Source organism: Chiloscyllium plagiosum, unplaced genomic scaffold (genome assembly GCF_037043375.1).
Source record: "Chiloscyllium plagiosum isolate Xiang-an unplaced genomic scaffold, Cpla_swu_hap1 HiC_scaffold_35, whole genome shotgun sequence".
In the NCBI taxonomy this organism is placed as follows: Eukaryota; Metazoa; Chordata; class Chondrichthyes; order Orectolobiformes; family Hemiscylliidae; genus Chiloscyllium; species Chiloscyllium plagiosum.
The window spans coordinates 65,341,663-65,360,818 of NW_028270173.1; the positions used below are offsets into that span (position 1 = coordinate 65,341,663).

The 19,156-nt window shown below is 41.8% G+C and overlaps 1 protein-coding gene and 1 non-coding gene across 2 annotated transcripts; one reads left to right on the top strand and one right to left on the bottom strand.

Moving 5' to 3' along the window:
• The first annotated feature begins 3,052 nt into the window (after positions 1-3,052).
• LOC148141071 (putative G protein-coupled receptor 139) lies at positions 3,053-6,852 on the top strand. Its single transcript, XM_087979073.1, has 2 exons — positions 3,053-3,122; positions 5,909-6,852. The coding sequence occupies exons 1-2, from the start codon at positions 3,053-3,055 to the stop codon at positions 6,850-6,852; spliced, it is 1,014 nt and encodes a 337-aa protein (XP_087835199.1).
• An 11,876-nt stretch (positions 6,853-18,728) lies between these two features.
• On the bottom strand, positions 18,729-18,802 carry trnan-guu (transfer RNA asparagine (anticodon GUU)). Its single transcript has one exon. It is a non-coding gene; the product is annotated as a tRNA-Asn (tRNA).
• Positions 18,803-19,156: the final 354 nt, after the last annotated feature.

The following is a 19,156-nucleotide window of genomic DNA, read 5'->3' on the forward strand; positions in this document are numbered from 1 at the left end:
ATTAGTCAACTCTGAGCTACTCACAGCCTTACAAACACTTCTGTTTTTTTATTTCCACGAGATAAATGGTATGTTGGTTTTTGTTGCAGAATGTTTGGAGTAACAGATTGCAGGGAGGAGGAGTTCTGTCGTCCGAGATAGAAATGGAGAGGCCTAGGAAGGGGAGGGAGGAGTCTGAAGAAGGGCTTATGTCGGAAACGTCGATTATCCTGCTCCTTTGATGCTGCCTGATCTTATGCGCTTTTCCAGCAACACGTACTTCAGTAACAGATTACAGTCGTTTTCAATTTTGCAGAGCCTAGATGAAACCACCAAACGAGCAGTTTTGGTTCCGTAATCAAAGAAAGGGTAGCTTTGTTCCAGAGGATGTGAGTGGTTTTCCAAGAGAAAATGAGCAGACGTATGTTTCTGGAAGTTTCGAAGAATGAAATGAGACGTAGACTAATTGGAAATGGAAATTCATCAGGGGTCGGGCAGGGTTGAATCTAAGAAAACATTTCCCTTGGCTGGGAAGTTCAGAGCAGCGTATTAGAATCTTATAATAAGTCAATAATATATCAGTGATTTAGGACAGCATGGGAAGAAATTTGCCAACAAGAGTTGTGCATCTTGGAGTTCTCTACGACTATGAACTGTGTATGTTCAGGACAGAACATGATTTTAGCCCAACGAAAATTACACATTTATGGGGAAAGTGCGGATGGGTGGACTTAGGGTAGACCAGGTTTTGTTAAATGTTGGAGCAGGATCTGAGTGCTGATGGTATTCACTGGAACCCGGAGGCTGGAGCATCAAATGTTGCCGTGTTTCAAATACCAACATGGATCAGCACAGTACCCCAGTGGGAAGAAATGGCCAGTTATGGTGGAAATTCCTTCTGCTTGGAAAGAGATCATGTGTCAGACTTTTAAAATCCATGGTAATAGCAAGAATTTGATTCTGTTACTGAAACTTCAGAGTAGTTTGAAATTTATTTTGGAATAACATCCACTTCCACACTTCTGAAAGTTAATGGTAAGTTAATAGTAAGTTTGATATTCTAAATGCTGAGCTTTCTTTTCTAATTTGATTCTCTGGTGATTTGAGAAATATCTTGAGATCAATGAAATCATGACGTGAAAAGCGATTTCCGTTATTTGATCCCACTCAGGGTTTCAGTCTGACTGCATTGGGCATTGTGGGGAGAAATATGCAAATGAATGCATTGTACAGATTGTGATAATCTGGTATTTATGCCACCAAATTGCTTGTTGGTGAGTCACCGATACATTCCAATTTGATGAACATTTGATGAAAACCTGAAGAAAGTAAACTTGCAGAGTTTTGGGGTTAAATAGGGAAATGGTTCTGAATGACTTAGTTGAGTTTGGGCAGCTGGTTAGGACTGCTGACTCACAGCACCAGGGACCCAGGTCCGATTCCACCCTCGGGCGACTGCCTGCGTAGATTTTGCATTGGTCACTTTCCTCCCACAATCCAAAATATGTAGGATAGGTGAATTGGCCATGCTAAATTGTCCATAGTGTTCAGGGATGTGTAGGTTAATGCATTAGTCAGGGGTAAATGTGAGATAATAGGGTAGGAGAATGGGTTTCACTGGGGTACTCTTCAGAAGCTCGGTGTAGACTTGTTGGGCTGAAGAATCTGCTTCCACACTGTTGGGAGTTTATGAACCGCCATTTTGGGAGGTGGCACATTGGTTCATGGTTAACCCTGCTTCCTGACAGCACCATGGTCCCAGTTTCAATCCCAGCGTCAGGCGACTGTCTCTGTGGTGTTTCGTATATTCTCCCCGTGTCTGCGTAGGTTTCCTCAGGCTACTCCGGTTTCCTCCCACTGACCAAAGATGTGCAGGTCAGGTGATTTGGCCATGCTAAATTGCCTATGGTGCATTAATCAGAGGGGGGAGGGTTGGTGTGTACTTGTTGGGCTGAAGGGCTTGTTTCCATATTGTTTGGGTTCTATGATCCTCCATGAAGTCTCTGGATGGTGCGGTCTCAATGATTGTGTGAAACAACAGCTTGAACCACAGACTATAATTTTTGGATGTTCTAATCTTGAAAAATTAATGAAGTAGTAAAAGTGAGCAACATGGGACGTTATCAGGCTTTGGTTTTGATGCCGTTGTCTTCCAATTAAAGATTTAAACACCCGTTCCAAATCAGAGTCATCAAATCTATCATTTTCATACCTCACATTTTTAGAAAGTCCACAATGCTTTTTCAGTTTATTTGCAAATGTTGTCATTTCTGCCTATTCAATTTGGGATAGAATATTAAAATAAGAAATGAAAACCAGGCATATGGTGCTAAATGTATCAATATGTATCCGTATACATAAATAGACCATGAGGTCTCTACTGTTAATAGTATCACTTAAACAGGAAATAGACAACAACTCAAATTTCCAGTCAGCATACCGTAAAATATCAGTGGAATGACAATTAAATGGCATCTTAACTCCTGACGCCTGTTTCGACTGTAAAACATATTATTCATATGTTAAAAGCAAAATATCTTTATTCAGCTGAGGGACTGATCATCTGCATGTACCTAGTTATGTCACTCGAAAATAGCTTGATTACATATACCCCATTTACGATATCCACCAACATAATTTTAAATTATAAATAACATGCATTGGAAGAAATAGACCAGATTCTTCATTTACAGTCAAGTGTAAGAAATAAATGCACTGCAAAAAAAAACACATAGTCTGTTTTGTATATATGGCGCCCACGAATTCAAATTCAGCGGCCTTGTGTTATCAATTTTGAATGGTGATGTAGAATTATTTTGCTTGAAATGCTTTTGATTACGATAATACTTTGCTATTCTTATTGTCTTATCATGTAACAGCATTGCATAGTATTCCTGATAGACAACAGGAATTATGATTTCCAATTACTTCTTTGTTTATCTGCCTGTAATTATCTCAATTATTTTGGTTTTCTCAATGTCACTTGAGGGTTTCCCACTACTATAAATGAGACAGTTATTTTCAAATTAGAAAGGCTGCCTGCACAGAGAAGCAATATCGCCTCAATCTGAGTATGAGTCCACCAGTGATCATACAAATAGAAAACATTTACTATCCCATCCTCGCAATCGTTGGTATTCCAGGTAAGAACCAGTTGCTGTGTGAATTCATTTAATCTGTTCATATTCATGGAGAATATTTTCCCTGTCTGACACTACCTTCTCTTGGGCTAATGATGGTAGTTTTACATTCCGATGTGCTTGAACCACAGACTATAATTTATCCTGAATTATTTCCAAAGATAGTCGTTTGTCCGTAGGTTCTCACACTATATTAATTTCAGCAGCGGGAGTCGATAGACAGTGAGTCAGAGGGCAGCCAGGAGGGTACATTTCAATATAAAGTGCTTACCTCGTCAATCAGAGGAGCATAGGCTGAATTGGCCGGACGAGATCAAAGGGATGCTGGGTAAGTGAACCAATATATTCGGGCAGTGGCTAAACCCAATACACTGCACGTGTAGTGTCTCCCCCACGTCGTCCTCCGCTAACTAAAAAAACGTAAACTGTGTGGAGAGTTGTTCTGGGAAGGATTTTAAATAATCTCTTTTGGCGATTTAGAACTGAGGGGATGGGAGTGTGGACAGTTGCATTGCAGGATATGGGAGTTGAGGAATACCACTTGTGTCCCTGCTGACTTCCTTTGCGAGCAGTGCACCAAACTCCAGCTTTTCACAGACAGCAGTAAGGAACTAACGCAGGATTTGGATGAATCTCGGATCTAATTGGAAGCTGAGGGGATGATAGATAGTATTAATAGGGGGGCAATGACACCTAAGTCACAGAATAACTGTAGGAGAAGAGGGAAACAAATTAGGCAGTTAGTGCAGGGATACCCCACGCCTCTCAATAATAAGTATAACCTTTGGATTCTGTTGGGTTGGGGATGCAAACGACAAGCGGAAAACCACTGCGAACCTGCCACTGAGCCTGGCTCTGTCACGCAGAAAGGAAGTGGGGAGACTAGGAGAATGATCGTGATAGGCAAGTCAATGGTTACAGCAAAAGATGGGTGATTTTGTGGTCATCAACGAACCTCCCGAATAGCATGTTGCTCCTGAGTCAGAGGGATATCTCAGATTGAGTGTACAGGATTCTGAAAGGAGGAGGGTGAGTAACCAGATTTTGTGTTACACATTGGTATCAATAATAGAGCTAGGAAAAGGAGTGAGAACCTGATAAGTGAATATTGGTAATTTGGTTTGGAAGCTAGAAGTCAGGAGAACAGTGTAATAATCTGAGACTAGGAACAGAGATCGAGTGCAGCTGAACACGTGTCTGCAGGACCAGTGTAGGAGGGAGGGCTTTAGGTATGTGGAAATCATTGAAAAACCTTCTGGGGAAGTTGGGACCTATACAAGGAGGACGGGTTTTACCTGAAGTGAAGGGGAAACAAAATCATGTTTGGGAAGTTTGCTCGAGCTCTTTAGCAGATTTAAACTCGTTTGGCAGGGGAGTCGGAACCACAGCTGCGGATCAAAGGATGGGTTAGCTGGTGAGCAGGCAGATACAGCGTGCAGAGAATCGATGAGGAAAGATAGACAGTTGATAAGGCAAGGATACAGTCAGTATGATTTAATGCAAATGTCAGGAATGAAGGTAATGTACTCAGAGCATGAATCAATACTTGGAGCTACGATGTTGTGCACATTACAGAGACTTGGATATCATGGGGCGGGAACAGTTGTTGCATGTTCCGGGAATTAGATGTTTCAAAAGGAATAGGGAGGAAGGTAAAAGAGATGGGGGAATGGCATTGCTAATCAAGGGCGGTATCACAGCTGCAGAAAGTGAGGTCGTTGAGGAGGGTTTGCCGAATACTTAATTATGGGTGGAAGTCAGAAACAGGAAAGGAGCAGTCACTTTACTGGGAGTTATCTATAGAGTCCCAATAGCAACAGAAGCATGGAGGAGCAGATTCAGAAACAGGTTTTGGAAAGGTGTTGAAGTAATTGGGTGACGTCGACTTCCCACCACAGCACCTCCATAGATCAAATAGTTTGGATTTTGCAGTTTTTGACAGTTTTTGTCCAGGAAGGATTCTTGTTTCAGTATGTAGGTAGTCTGACTAGAGGAGAATCATTGGATTTGGTGTTTGGCAGCGATCCAGTTCAGGTGTCAGGTTTCTCAGTGGGAGAGCATTTCGGTGATAGTGATCATAACACCCCAAACTTCAGAATAATCAAGGAGAGGGATCGGAACAGACAGTATGCAAAAGTAATTAATTGGAGGAGGCGGGGTTAACATGCTATTAAGCAGGAACTGTGGAGCATAAAGTGAGAGATGATATTCTCAGACAAATGTACAACAGAAATGTGGAGATTGTTGAGTTCTGTTTGGGTTTATACCACTGAGGCAAGAAAGAGATTGTAGAGTGAAGGAATTTTGAATGACAAGAGATGTGGAAAGTAAGTCAAGTGGAAGAAGGAAGCCTACTTCAGGATGCAAGAATCAGACAGGGCTCTCGAAGGTTACAATGTAGCCAGGAAGGAACTGAAGAATGCACTTAGAGTATTTGAAGGTGGCATGAAAAGCCCTTGGTGGGTAGGAAAAAAGACTAAATACGTGTAAGAATCCCTCTCAATAACATGCCATCTAATTAAGGATTTGTTTCATATTCTGGCATAGTCTGTCCATCAAAGCACCATCTGCCTTCTCAATAACAATTCTAGGTTTCTGCCACAAAAGTGGTGATAGGTTTTCGTGAAGAGATATCATTATTATTTTGTCAAGACTAATCATAAGTTAGTTAATGAATACTGCTGTTACCATAGATGCCAGCACCTCCTACATGAAAACAACACTTCTGTCAGGATTAGTAATCAATCTGAGGATGTGCACATTGTAATTTTCTTCCATCTTTTCCGCAGCTAACTTGGTGACAATCTTCATTCTCTTACGTGGGCGGTGTGGCCTCTCAAAATGTATCACCCAATACCTGTTGGCTATGGCAGTTGCTGATTTAATGGTTCTACTATTCGAAGTGATTCTGTATGAAATTAATGATGCTTATTTTTCACATTCATTCCTGAACTATACTCCTGTTTGTAGTCTCAATCTTGTCCTGTTATTTGTTTCAGTTGATTTATCAGTCTGGTTTACTGTAGCTTTCACTTTTGATCGATTCGTTGCTATTTGTCATCAAACATTAAGAATTAATTATTGCACTGAGAAATGTTGTACAGTAGTATTATCAGTGATCTGTTTATGTGGCATCTTGCAAAATATTCCAACTTACTTTATTTATGAACCTCGGGAAATAATTGACAACATACCATGGTCATGTTATCTGAAAGCAAGCTTCTACACCTTAACTGTGTTTATAGTGCATTTTTGGCTAGATACCATATTAACGCCATTTTTACCATTTGTTTTGATCCTACTGTTTAATGCATTGACTATCAGACATATTTTAATTGCCAATCGAATTAGACGTGGCCTACGATGTAACAAGTGGACTGAAAATCATTCTGATCCAGAGGTAAAGGTCAGAAGGAAATCCATTATATTATTGTTAGTGATATCAGGCACTTTCATACTGTTATGGATGGTGAATTTTATATATTTTATCAGTGTTCATTTCATAAGCAAACAATTTTTAGAAGCCAATTATGATGACCCTGCCACTATTGCAGAGCAATCTGGACATATGCTCAGATGTTTGAGTTCTTGTACAAACACATTTATTTATGCAGCTTCCCAGAAACATTTTAGAGATGAACTAAAGCATATTGTTAGATATCCCTTTGATTTCATCTTTGGCTCAGTCAAATGCTTTAAACTTTCCAGAATTAAAATTGATCTATACAATTAAATTGAATTCGTTCAACTTGCTTTGACTTTAATAAAATAAGCAGGACTCAGTTTAACTAATGGATTATTCAGATTTTAATTTAATATTAAATTATTCAGATGATATGGGAAAGGTAAAACATATTCTTGTTTCTCTACATTTCCTCGCAGCTATTGTAAGTGATAAATATTATCATATTGATGGGAATTGGAGCCTTACGTCCGAACGTCCATGATTGTAACAAAGATAAAACAACATAATCTGGCATTATTTCACCTTTAATGTATTAACAAGCACTTGACAAGCATGTTTTCAAAGCGTATATAAATTGCCTCAAAAATCATTAATGGGTATTAGCTAAGATGACCAGATGCTTGGTTAATGTGTGAATATTTTATGGAGTTCCTGAGAAGAAAAGAGCTAGCTTTAGAGAGCATAATACAAAGGGGTACCTTGAAATTTCGCCTTGGGAAGACAAGACTTAGTAGCAAAACGAACAACTCTTAATGATGTGAATGCTCTGCAGGCCAGTGTTAGATGGTGACTACTGGACAGCGGGAACTGAATGCATAGATTGATTTGGAATAAAAATGAAACTCAGTGTCAGGCTTTTAATGTTTGATGCATTGGTTAACTAAATGTCCTGAAGTATAACATCTAAACACATCACCAATATCAGATTATTTATGAACTGTTTGAAATATACATATGTTCCGTTGAAAACTTCACAATTTCATTTTGATTTTGTCTCAGTGCTAGTTTGGAACTGTGGACTGAAGATGAGAATTAATCTTTGCACAGCTGCTTGATGTTTCTGTTTTTAAGAGAACAAATAAATTGCTATTGTTTTTGAAAACTGGTCTGGAAAGTTGGTCACAGTTTATTTCATGGTCTAAGATCACTTAGGCACCAGGATATGTTAATGCTGAAGAAGTGGTCGGTACTGTTTTGATTTGCAATTGGTCAAACAAGGGTAGAACGACGTTGGCGAGACAAATCGCAGAAAATGGTGAGAAATGAAGAGAAAGGATAGGTTTGATCTCGGCCTTGGGCAGAAACGTGTGAGGCGGTGGTGGTGGGGGAGGGTGTATTAGAAGCCATCGGATTGAAGTTGCTTTGCATTACATTTTGTACTTATATGCTCAAAAAAATGATGAAGGTATTGAGGGAGGAACCCCAATATGTCAGGCATCAATTAAAAGTCAGCAGTGGTTAACAGAAAATATTTGGAAGAACCAGTTACTTGGAATTCAAGATTATATAATTGCATATGTTTGGCAAACAACACATTGTTCAATGATTCATGAAGGTTTAGGACCCATTGTGAAACCGCTGACTGGCAAATTGGAATTCTTTACTTTGCTTTCAAATTATCACTTAAATTTTGCTTTTCTGTTTGAGTGCATGGTACTGGCATGAAGGTTGGGGAGAGACCATAAATATGAAACACATTGTCTTGCTTTTCATCCATTTTCTGCTTAAGTGACAGTATTAGTATCAAATTGTTAGCTTTTTTTTGGTCGAATATAAATTTGGTGTCTGCTATGTGTAATTTATAAAGTCAGATGAGGAACAACTTGACGATTTTGAAGGTCATTCAATAATTTTAGTTTTACTATGTTTTAAATTCAGGGATCAGGAGGCTGGTTTAGTTTGGCCTGTTATCCAGCATCTAACATGCTTTGTTTTAACTGTATTTCAGTTAAACTGCATATGTTAACTGGCAAAATTGTTCTCCACAATCCTCGAGGATACACCATAGGATATAAGAGCAGAATTTAGATCATTCGGCCCATCGAGTCTGCTGCAACATTCAATCATGGCCAAAATGTTCTCACCCTCATTTTCCCTCTTTCTCCCTGAAACTTTTGATCCCTTTTGCAATCAAGAACTTATGAATCTCTTGTTATCTTCTCTCATATTACTTGCTAGCTTACCCTCTTATTTAACCCTCTCCGTCCTTTTATAATTGTCATCTGTTGTGGTTCTGTTCGCCAAGCTGGAAATTTTGTTATTGCAAACGTTTCGTCCCCTGTCTCGGTGACATCCTCAGTGCTTGGGAGCCTCCTGTGAAGCGCTTCTGTGGTGTTTCCTCCGGCATTTATAGTGGCCTGTCCCTGCCGCTTCCGGTTGTCAGTTTCAGCTGTCCGCTGTAGTGGCCTGTATATTGGGTCCAGGTCGATGTGTTTGCTGATGGAATTTGTGGATGAGTGCCATGCTTCTAGGAATTCCCTGGCTGTTCTCTGTTTGGCTTGCCCTATAATGGTAGTGTTGTCCCAGTCGAATTCATGTTGCTTGTCGTCTGCGTGTGTGGCTACTAAGGATAGCTCATCGTGTCCTTTCGTGGTTAGTTGATGTTCATGGATGCGGATCGTTAGCTGTCTTCCTGTTTGTCCTATATAGTGTTTTGTGCAGTCCTTGCATGGGATTTTGTACACTACATTAGTTTTGCTCATGCTGGGTATCGTTTCCTTCGGTCTGGTGAGTTGTTGTCTGAGGGTGGCTGTTGGTTTGTGTGCTGTTATAAGTCCTAGTGGTCGCAGTAGTCTGGCTGTCATTTCTTAAATGCTCCTGATGTACGGTAGTGTGGCTAGTCCTTTGGGTTGCGGCATGTCCTCGTTCCGTTGTCTTTCTCTTAGGCATCTGATCATCAACAGATGCCTAAGAGAAAGACAACGGAGTGAGGACATGCCGCAACCCAAAGGACTAGCCACACTACCGTACATCAGGAGCATTTCAGAAATGACAGCCAGACTACTGCGACCACTAGGACTTACAACAGCACACAAACCAACAGCCACCCTCAGACAACAACTCACCAGAATGAAGGACCCGATACCCAGCATGAGCAAAACTAATGTAGTGTACAAAATCCCATGCAAGGACTGCACAAAACACTAAAAAGGACAAACAGGAAGACAGCTAACGATCCGCATCCATGAACATCAACTAGCCACGAAAGGACACGATCAGCTATCCTTAGTAGCCACACACGCAGACGACAAGCAACATGAATTCGACTGGGACAACACTACCATTATAGGGCAAGCCAAACAGAGAACAGCCAGGGAATTCCTAGAAGCATGGCACTCATCCACAAACTCCATCAACAAACACATCGACCTGGACCCAAAATACCGGCCACTACAGCGGACAGCTGAAACTGACAACCGGAAGCGGCAGGACAGGCCACTATAAATGCCGGAGGAAACACCACAGAAGCGCTTCACAGGAGGCTCCCAAGCACTGAGGATGTCACCGAGACAGGGGACGAAACGTTTGCAACAAAAATTTCCAGCTCGGCGAAAAGAACCACAACAACGAGCACCCGAGCTACAAATCTTCACCCAAACTTTGAATAATTGTCATCTGTTGGTCGTTGCGGGCTTCCCAGCCTCTGGATGCCCACTGTCCTTCACCATATTGCATGCTTCCCTTTTTCGTTTATGCTGCCCCTGACTTCCCTTGACAGCCATGGTTGCCTGATCCTCCTTTTACCATGCTTCTTAATCCTACACATGAATTTGTACCCCGAATCACTACCAGAAACTTGTTCTGCTGCATTTCATGGTAGGCTCCTCTCCCAGTTAGTTCTATCCAGTTCCTCTCACATGCCTTTATTCAATTATAAGAGCCAAAAAGTGTGGGGCTGGAAAAGCACAGCCGGTCAGGCAGCATCCGTAGAGTAGGAGAGGCGATGTTTCAGGCATAAGTCCTTCATAAGGAATACTTTCTCTACGTCTTTATTCAAATGTAATATCGCCGCATCACATTCCAGCTTCTCCTCTCAAATTGCAGAGTAAATTCTATCATATTCTGTTGACATGCGGATTCAAATTTTCACATCATTGCCAATGGCTTTATTATTTGCCAAACGAAGAAATACTCGCAAGTACTCAACCTGATGAGTGAGAGATCGTGGTACCTGCTGATACGGCTAAATTACAGAATGAGGCATTGCATCAAGAATGCTGGGAGCTACACAGTAGATTAAAAAATCAAATTTTTTGTAATATCTGTATCATTTCTGGCGAGTGTCAGCGAGTTTTGCAATAAGAAAATGGTACAGATGTATTTGTGGTTGAAGAGTTGGTGCAAAATGGACTGTTTTAAATTCCCGGATATCTGGCACCATTTTTGAGGAAGGCTGAACAAGCACAAATGGCAGGATTTGAATCACACTGCAACAAACGTCCGAGCAGGTAGGTTTGTTAATGCTGTTGGGAGGCATGGAAACTATCCTGGCCGTGGGGTTGGTGGTGGGCAGTGTGGGGTGGGTTGTGGGATAACCATTCTTCCTCCATTAGTTGAATTCGGAATCACTGAGACCCCCAGCATTGATTCCTGTCTCACTCCATTACTTACCTTGCATATCACTGAAACTCCAGCACAGATTCCCGTCTCACTCCATGAATTTCATTGTAAATCACTGAGAACCCAGCACTGATACCTCTCTCCCTCCATTAGTTACGTTGTAAGTTACTGAAAGCCCAGCATTGATCCTTGTCTCACACCAGTAGTTACACTATAAACAATTGAGACGCGAACACTGATCCTAGGTACGCTAGTTTCGTTACATTGTAAATAACTGAGACCCCAGCACTGATCCCTGTCTCACTCCATTAGTTATATTGTAAATCACTGAGACACCCACACTGATCCCTGTCGCACTCTTTTCGTTACATTATAAATCACTGAGACCCCAGCATTGATCCCTATCTCACTCCATTACTTAACTTACGTATCACTGAGACCCCAGCATTGATCCCTGTTTCAATCTATGAGTTACACCGTAAATCAGTGAGTTGTCAGCACTGATTCCTGTCTCACTCCGTGCATTATCGTGTCAATCACTGAGAGCCGAGTACTGATCCCTGTCTCACTCCATGAGTTAAGTTGTAAGTCATTGAGACCCCAGCACTGATCACTGTCACACTCCATTAGTTACTTTATAAATCACTGAGACCCCAGCATTGATCCGTACCTCACTCCATTAGTTACATTGTCCATCACTGCGACCATAGCACTGATGCCAGTCTCACACCATTAGTTACATTGCATATCACTGAGACTCCAGCACTGATCCCTGTCTCACTCTATTACTGAACTTTTCTCTCTCTCAGACCTCAGTACTGATCCCTGTATCACTCCATTAGTTATATTGGGGGTTCAGTGAGACGCCAGCACTGATCCCTGTCTGAATCTACGCGTTAGTCTGTAAACCACTGAGTTGCCAGCACTGATCTCTGTCTCAGACCATGAGTTATCATGTCAATCGATGAGAGCCCAGTACTGATCCTCATCTCACTCCATGAATTACATTTTAAGTCATTGAGACCTCAGCACTGAACGCTCTCTTATTCCACTAGTTACATAATAATTCACTGAGATCCCAGCACTGATCCCTGTCTCACTCCATGCATTATATTATATATCACTGAGACCCCAGCATTGATATCTGTCCCACTCCTGTAGTTACATTGTAATTCACTGAGACTCCAGCCCTAATTCCAGTCTCACTTCATTGTTAACATTGTATTTCACTGGCACCTCAGGATTGATACCTGTCTATCTCCATTAGTTGCAGTACAAATCACTGAGACCACAACGCTGATTACTGTCGCACTCCATTAGTTACACTGCAAACTATTGAGATGCCAACACTGATCCCTGTCTCACTCATTCGTTATAACGTATATCACTGAGACCTCAGCACTATCCCTGTCTCATCTCATTACTTAATTTGAATATCACTGACACCCCAGGAGTGATACCTTTCTCACTCCATTAGTCACACTGGGAATTACTGAGACACTAGCACTGAGCCTTGTCTCACTCCATTACTTTCCTTGCATATTAGTGAGACTCCAGCACAGATCCCTGGCTCACTCCATTTGTTACAATGTAAATCACTGAGGCTCCAGCACTGATCCCTGTCTCACTCTATTACCTATTTGTACATCATTAAGACCCCAGCACTGATCCCTGTCTCACTCTATTAGTTACCTTTATGCATTGTGAGAGCTTCAATTCCTCGTCTTCTCCAGTGTGAACTCTTTTCAAGGCATCACTATTAATTGCCAGTAATCCCAGAGCTTTCATATCTCTCCACCGTTAATACTTGTTTAGCAATTTTTAATTTTAGGATTTCATCCATCTCCGGCGCTTCCACGCTAAGGCAGCCTTGTTGTTTCTAAGGGGTGCCTATTATAATCCTAGTTACTCCTTTAACATACTTGCAGAATCTCTTTGGATTCTCCTTTTCTCCATCTGACAAACTACCTCATGTTCCATTTTTGCCTTTCTGATTCCCTCCAAATGGACTACAACATCACTGAAGTCTCCTCTGTGTTTTCAGTTGACCCTATCCATCGTTACCTGGCATATGCCTCCTCGTTTTTCTTGACCAGTGCCTTCCTATCTCTAGCCAATCAGTATCCCCTTCTTTGCTAACTTTGCTCTTCAAATTAACAGGAACACAATGGGTCTGAAATCTTGATATCTTACTTTTGAACGCCTTCAACTTTTCACACAACTCTTTAACGTCGAACTGCCTGCCTGAAACAGGTTTTGAATGTTGCTGTTTGATACCATCAAAATGGGCGATGCCCCAATTTAGTAATTTAACTTGTGGTTCGGAACTATCTTTTTCCACAACTATGTTAACACCGGTAGAATTATTGTCACTTGTCCCAGGCTTCTCCCCCACTAACAACTCAGTTACTTCCCCACTTTGTTTCAAAGAGGACGTTGATTTTTGCCACTTCTCTCGTAGGGCCACCTGACTTTTGATTGCGATTTTTTTTGAATAGATTTAACAAATTCCTCCCCATCGAAGGCCTGAAGACGATTGCAGTCCCGGTCTATGTTTGGAAGGGTAACATCTCTGACTATTACAACCTGGTTACTCACTCACTATCTAAGATCTACTTACCGATTTGCTTCATTTCCTGCTGACTAATTGCAGGTTGACAGTACAATCACATCAAAGTGAGCACGCTCTTCCTATTTATTGATTTCACCCACATAGCATCACTGGACGGTCTCATTTGAATCTCATCTCAAACTACGGCCATAATATTTTCCCAAGTCAAAAATGCAACTCGCCTTCCTCTCTTAATCACAGAGTCATAGAGATATGCAGCACAGAAACTGACCCTTTACTCCAACTCAACTGGGCCGAGCATATATTCTAACCTAGCCTACTCCCATTTGCCAGAACCATGCCCACATGCCCACATCCAGCACAGAAACTGACCCTTTACTCCAACTCAACTGGGCCGAGCATATATTCTAACCTAGCCTACTCCCATTTGCCAGAACCATGCCCACATCCCTTTTTATTCATGTACACATCCAGTTGCCTTTTAAATGCTGTAATTGTATTGGCCTCCACCACTTCCTCTGTCAGCTCGTTCAATAGAGCACTGCCCTCTGCGTGAAGAAGCTGCCCCTTAGATCCCATTTATATCTTTCCCCTGGCAGCCTTAACCAATGCCCTCGAGTTGTGGACTCACCCACCGCAGGGAAAAGACCATTTCTTTGTATCCTATCCATGCCCCTCATGATTTTTACAAACCTCTATAAGGTCACCCCCAGCCTCTGACGCTCCAAAAATAAAACAGCCACAGCATATGCAGCCTCTCCCTGTATCTCAAAACCTCCCAACCTGGCAACATGCTTTTAAATCCTGTCTGAGCCCTTTCAAGTTTCACAACATCCTTCCGATAGGAAGGAGACCAGAATTGCATGAAATATTCCAAACGCTTCTTAACCAATGTCCTGTACAGCCGCAACTTGACATCCTAATACTCTAGGAGAAAGTGAGGACTGCAGATGCTGGAGGTCAGAGCTGAAAATATGTTGCTGGAAAAGCGCAGCAGGTTAGGCAGCATGCAAGGTAGCAGGAGAATCGACGTTTCGGGCATGAGCCCTTCCTGAAGAAGGGCTCATGCCCGAAACGTCGATTCTTCTTCTCCTTGGATGCTGCCTGACCTGCTGCGCTTTTTCAGCAACACATTTTCAGCTCCAATCCTAATAGTCTAATCAATGCTCTGACCAAGAGAGGAAAGCACAATAAATGAATTCTTCATTATCCCATATACTTGGAATTCTCCGTTCAAGGAACCATGAAACTGCACTCTCAGGTCTCTTTGGTCAGCAACACCCCTTAGGATTTTACCATTAAGAGTATGAATCCTGCTGTGATTTAGTTTTCTTGTTCCCTGGAACATTATGCTATCTGCATTGCTCTTCTCTCTGCAATGCTTTTGCAATAGCTGTGATATTCCTTTCCCACTCTCCCACCCATGCCCTGAAATCATCTGCACTATCTGTCATACCTCTTGCATTCAAATGAATGCAATTTAATTCATCATATTCCTCATTCCTGGTTGTTCTGTTGTCTCCCTTAAATGTCTTAACTTCTGTATCAGCCACAAGCATCTCTCTTGCGCCACTACTCTTTTGGCTGTCTCCACCAACAGTATTGTTTATGGTATATTTGTTTGTGGGGGTAAAGCCACAGGAGAATCTTGTATGATCTGCCTGCCTCTCCCAACGCTCACCAATCCACCTGGTCATCCAGCGAAGATTCAACAGACTGATTCCAGGAATGGCAGGACTACATATGAAGAAAGACTGGATAAACTGGAGATCTTATAGAGATATACAAAATCGTAATGGAACAGGGGACAGGCTAGATTGAGCGTGTTGAGGAAGCACAAAACTCGGGGTCACAATCGACGAATAAGGGCTACCCATTCAGGACTGAAGGGAGAATTCCATCATTGAGAGAGTTGTGAACCTCTGGTTTCCCTCACACAGGAAACAATTGGGGGCGATTTATTAAATATTTTAATGAGGAAGCTGGGCATGATCTTTGCAGCGAAATGATGCAGGGGGTTCGGAGGGATACCAGTATTACTGTGATTGTTTGGAGAAAGAGAAGGCTGAAGAAGCTGGAGAATCAGAGCCCAAAAGGGTGCCGCTGAAAAAGCGCAATAGGCCAGGCAGCAACCGAGGAGCAGGAGAGTCGATGTTGCCAGCATAAACCCTTCATCAGGAATTTCCTGTGCCGACCACGCATCCCATCTGACTGAATCCAATTTGCCAGTATGTCCCCATATCGCTCTACACCCGTACTGTTAATATCCCATTCATCTGGCCGCTCATTCTAATATACAATACACACGTCATGAAGAATTTACTCCACACTCTTTTAAAATATCTTTCCCCGTCACCATAAATCTCTGCCCTCTACCTTTGGACTCCTTAGCTATTCACTTTATCCACATCCTTCATGATTTTATTAGCATCTATTGCGCCCATTGAATACAAATCGTCGATCATGAAAACCCTGATTGGTTTTGTGGCCTTGATTTGTGAGCTTACCTCACACTCCAAATTGTATTTGAAGGCTGATACTTAAAAATAAAATGTGGGGCTGGCGATATAAAGTTTTTCTTATTACACATTGCCTCATGTTTTACATGTTTCTTAACAGTAAAAGTGAATTTTCAAAATTAGTTAATGCGGAGTTAATCACATCCTTACAAACACTTCTGTTTTTATTTCCACGAGATAAATGGTATGTTGATTTTTGTTACAGAAGGTTTTGAGTAACAGATTACAGTCGTTTTCAATTTTGCAGAGCCTAGATGAAACCTAGGAGCAGTTTTGGTTGCGTATTCAATGAAGGGCAGATTTGTTCGAGAGAATGTGAGTGGTTTTCCGAGAGAAAATGAGCAGACGTATATTTCTTGAAATTTCGACGAATGAAATGAGAAGTAGACTGAGTGGAAATGGAAATTCATCAGGGGTCGGGCAGGGTTGAATCTAAGAAAACATTTCTCTCGGCTGGGAAGTTCAGAGCATCGTATCAGAACCTCATAATAAGTCAATAATATATCAATAATTTAGCATGAGAAGAAATTTGCCAACAGGAATTGTGCATCTTGGAATTCTCAATGACTATGAACTGTGCATGTTCAAGACAGAACATGTTTTAAGCCACAATGGAAAGTATTTATGGGAAAAGTGCATATGGGTGGACTGAGGGTAGACCAGGTTTTGTTAAATGTTGGAGCAGGATCTGAGCGCTGATGGTATTCACTGGAACCCGGAGGATGAAGCATCAAATGTTGCCGACGTGTTTCAAATACCAACATGGATCAGCACAGCATCCCAGTGGGAACAAATGGCTAGCCATGTTGGAAAGTCCTTCTGCATGGAAAGAGATCATGTGTCAGACTTTTAAAATCCGTGACAATAGCAAGAATTTGATTCAATTAATGAAACTTCAGAATAGTTTTGAAACTTGTTTTGTAATAATATCCATTTCCATTCTTCTGTAAGGTAATAAGTTAATAGTTAAGTTTGATATTCTAAATGCCGAGTTTTCTTTTCTAATTGGATTCTCTGGTGATTTGAGATCAATGAAATCATGACGTGAAGAGCGATTTCCGTTATTTGATCCCACTAAGGGTTTCAGCCTTACCGCATTGTGCATTGTGGGGAGAAATATGCAAATGAATGCATTGTACAGATTGTGATAATCTGGTATTTATGCCTCCAAATTGTTTGTTGGTGAGTCACTGATATGTTTAAATTTGATAAACATTTGATGAAAACCTGAAGAAAGTAAACTTGCAGAGTTATGGGGTTAAATAGGGTAATGGTTCTGAATGACGTGGTTGAATTTGGGCAGCTGGTTAGCACTGCTGACTCACAGCTCCGGGGACCCGGGCCCGATTCCACCCTCGGGCGGCTGCCTGCATAGAGTTCGCACGTTCTCCATACATACGTCGCATTCCTCCCACAATCCAAAGATGTGTAGGTTAGGTGAATTGGCCATGCTAAATTATCCATAGTGTTCAGGGATGTGTAGATTAGTGCATTAGTCAGGGGTAAATCTGAGATAATAGGGTAGGAGAATGAGTTTTACTGGGGTATTCTTCAGAAGCTGAGTGTAGACTTGTTGGGCTGAAGCGTCTGCTTCCACACTGTTGGGGTTCAAAGTTTGTGAGAAGATTTGTAGCTGGGGTGCTCGTTGTTGTGTTTCTGTTGATGACAAGCAACATGAATTCGACTGGGACCACATTACTATTATATGACATGCCAAACAGAGAACAGACAGGGAATTCCTAGAGGCATGGCACTCATCCACAGATTCAATCAATAAGCACATTGACCTGGACCCAATATACCGGTCACTGCAGCGGACAGCTGGAACTGACAACCAGAAGTGGCAGATTCAAACCACTACAAATGCCGGAGGAAAGATCACAGAAGCGCTTCACAGGAGGCTCACAAGCACTGAGGATGTCACCTAGACAGGGAACGAAACATCTGCAACACAAATTCCCAGTTCGGCGAACAGAACCACAACAACCTTTGGGGTTCTATACACCGCCGTTTTAGGGGATAGCACAGTAGCTCAGTGGCTAGCCCTGCTGTCTCCCAGTTTCAATCCCAGCCTCAGGCGACTGTCTGTGTGGAGTTTGCACATTCTCCCCGTGTCTGCGTGGGTTTCCTCTGGGTGCTCCGGTATCCTCCCACAGACCAAAGATGTGCAGGTCAGGTGAATTGGCCTTGCTAAATTGCCCATAGTGTTTGGTGCATTAATCAGAGCGGGGAGGGTTGGTGTGTACTTGTTGGGCTGAAGGGCTTGTTTCCATATTGTTTGGGTTCTATGATTCTCCATGAAGTGTCTGGATGGCGCAGTCTCAATGATTGTGTGAAACTACAACGTGACTTTTGGATGTTCTCATCTTGAAAAATTAATGAAGTGGTGAAAGTGAGCAACATGGGACGTGCGAACCACTATGCCATCGTGCTGCCCCACAGGAAAGATCAGAAATGTGCCTGGAGAGCGAGGGGCGAGATAAAAAATACATCGTCCCTGGGTGGGCTCGAACCACCAACCTTTCGGTTAACAGCCGAACGCGCTAACCGATTGCGCCACAGAGACTGACGATGCAACCTATTCCATTTGGAATAGAATATTAAAATAAGAAATGAAAACCAGGCATATGGTGCGAAATGTATCAATAGGCATCCGTATAAATAAATAGACCATGAGGAATCTACTGCCAATAGTGTCACTTAAACAGGAAATCATCCACAACTCAAATTTCCAGTCAGCATAATGTAAAATATCAGTGGATAGACAATTAAATGGCATCTTTACTCGTGAAGCCTTTTTATAAATAACATGCATTGGAAGAAATAGACCAAATTCTTCATTTACAGTCAAGTGTAAGAAATAAATGCACTGCAAAAAAACCCATTTTTTTTAAATATATGGCGCCCACGAAATCAAATT

Excerpts from the sequence above, each read along its gene's own strand:
- LOC148141071 (XM_087979073.1), top strand. The coding sequence starts at position 3,053 with ATGAGTCCACCAGTGATCATACAAATAGAAAACATTTACTATCCCATC. Across the intron at positions 3,123-5,908 it reads CGCAATCGTTGGTATTCCAG|CTAACTTGGTGACAATCTTC; the intron begins GTAAGAACCAGT and ends TCTTTTCCGCAG.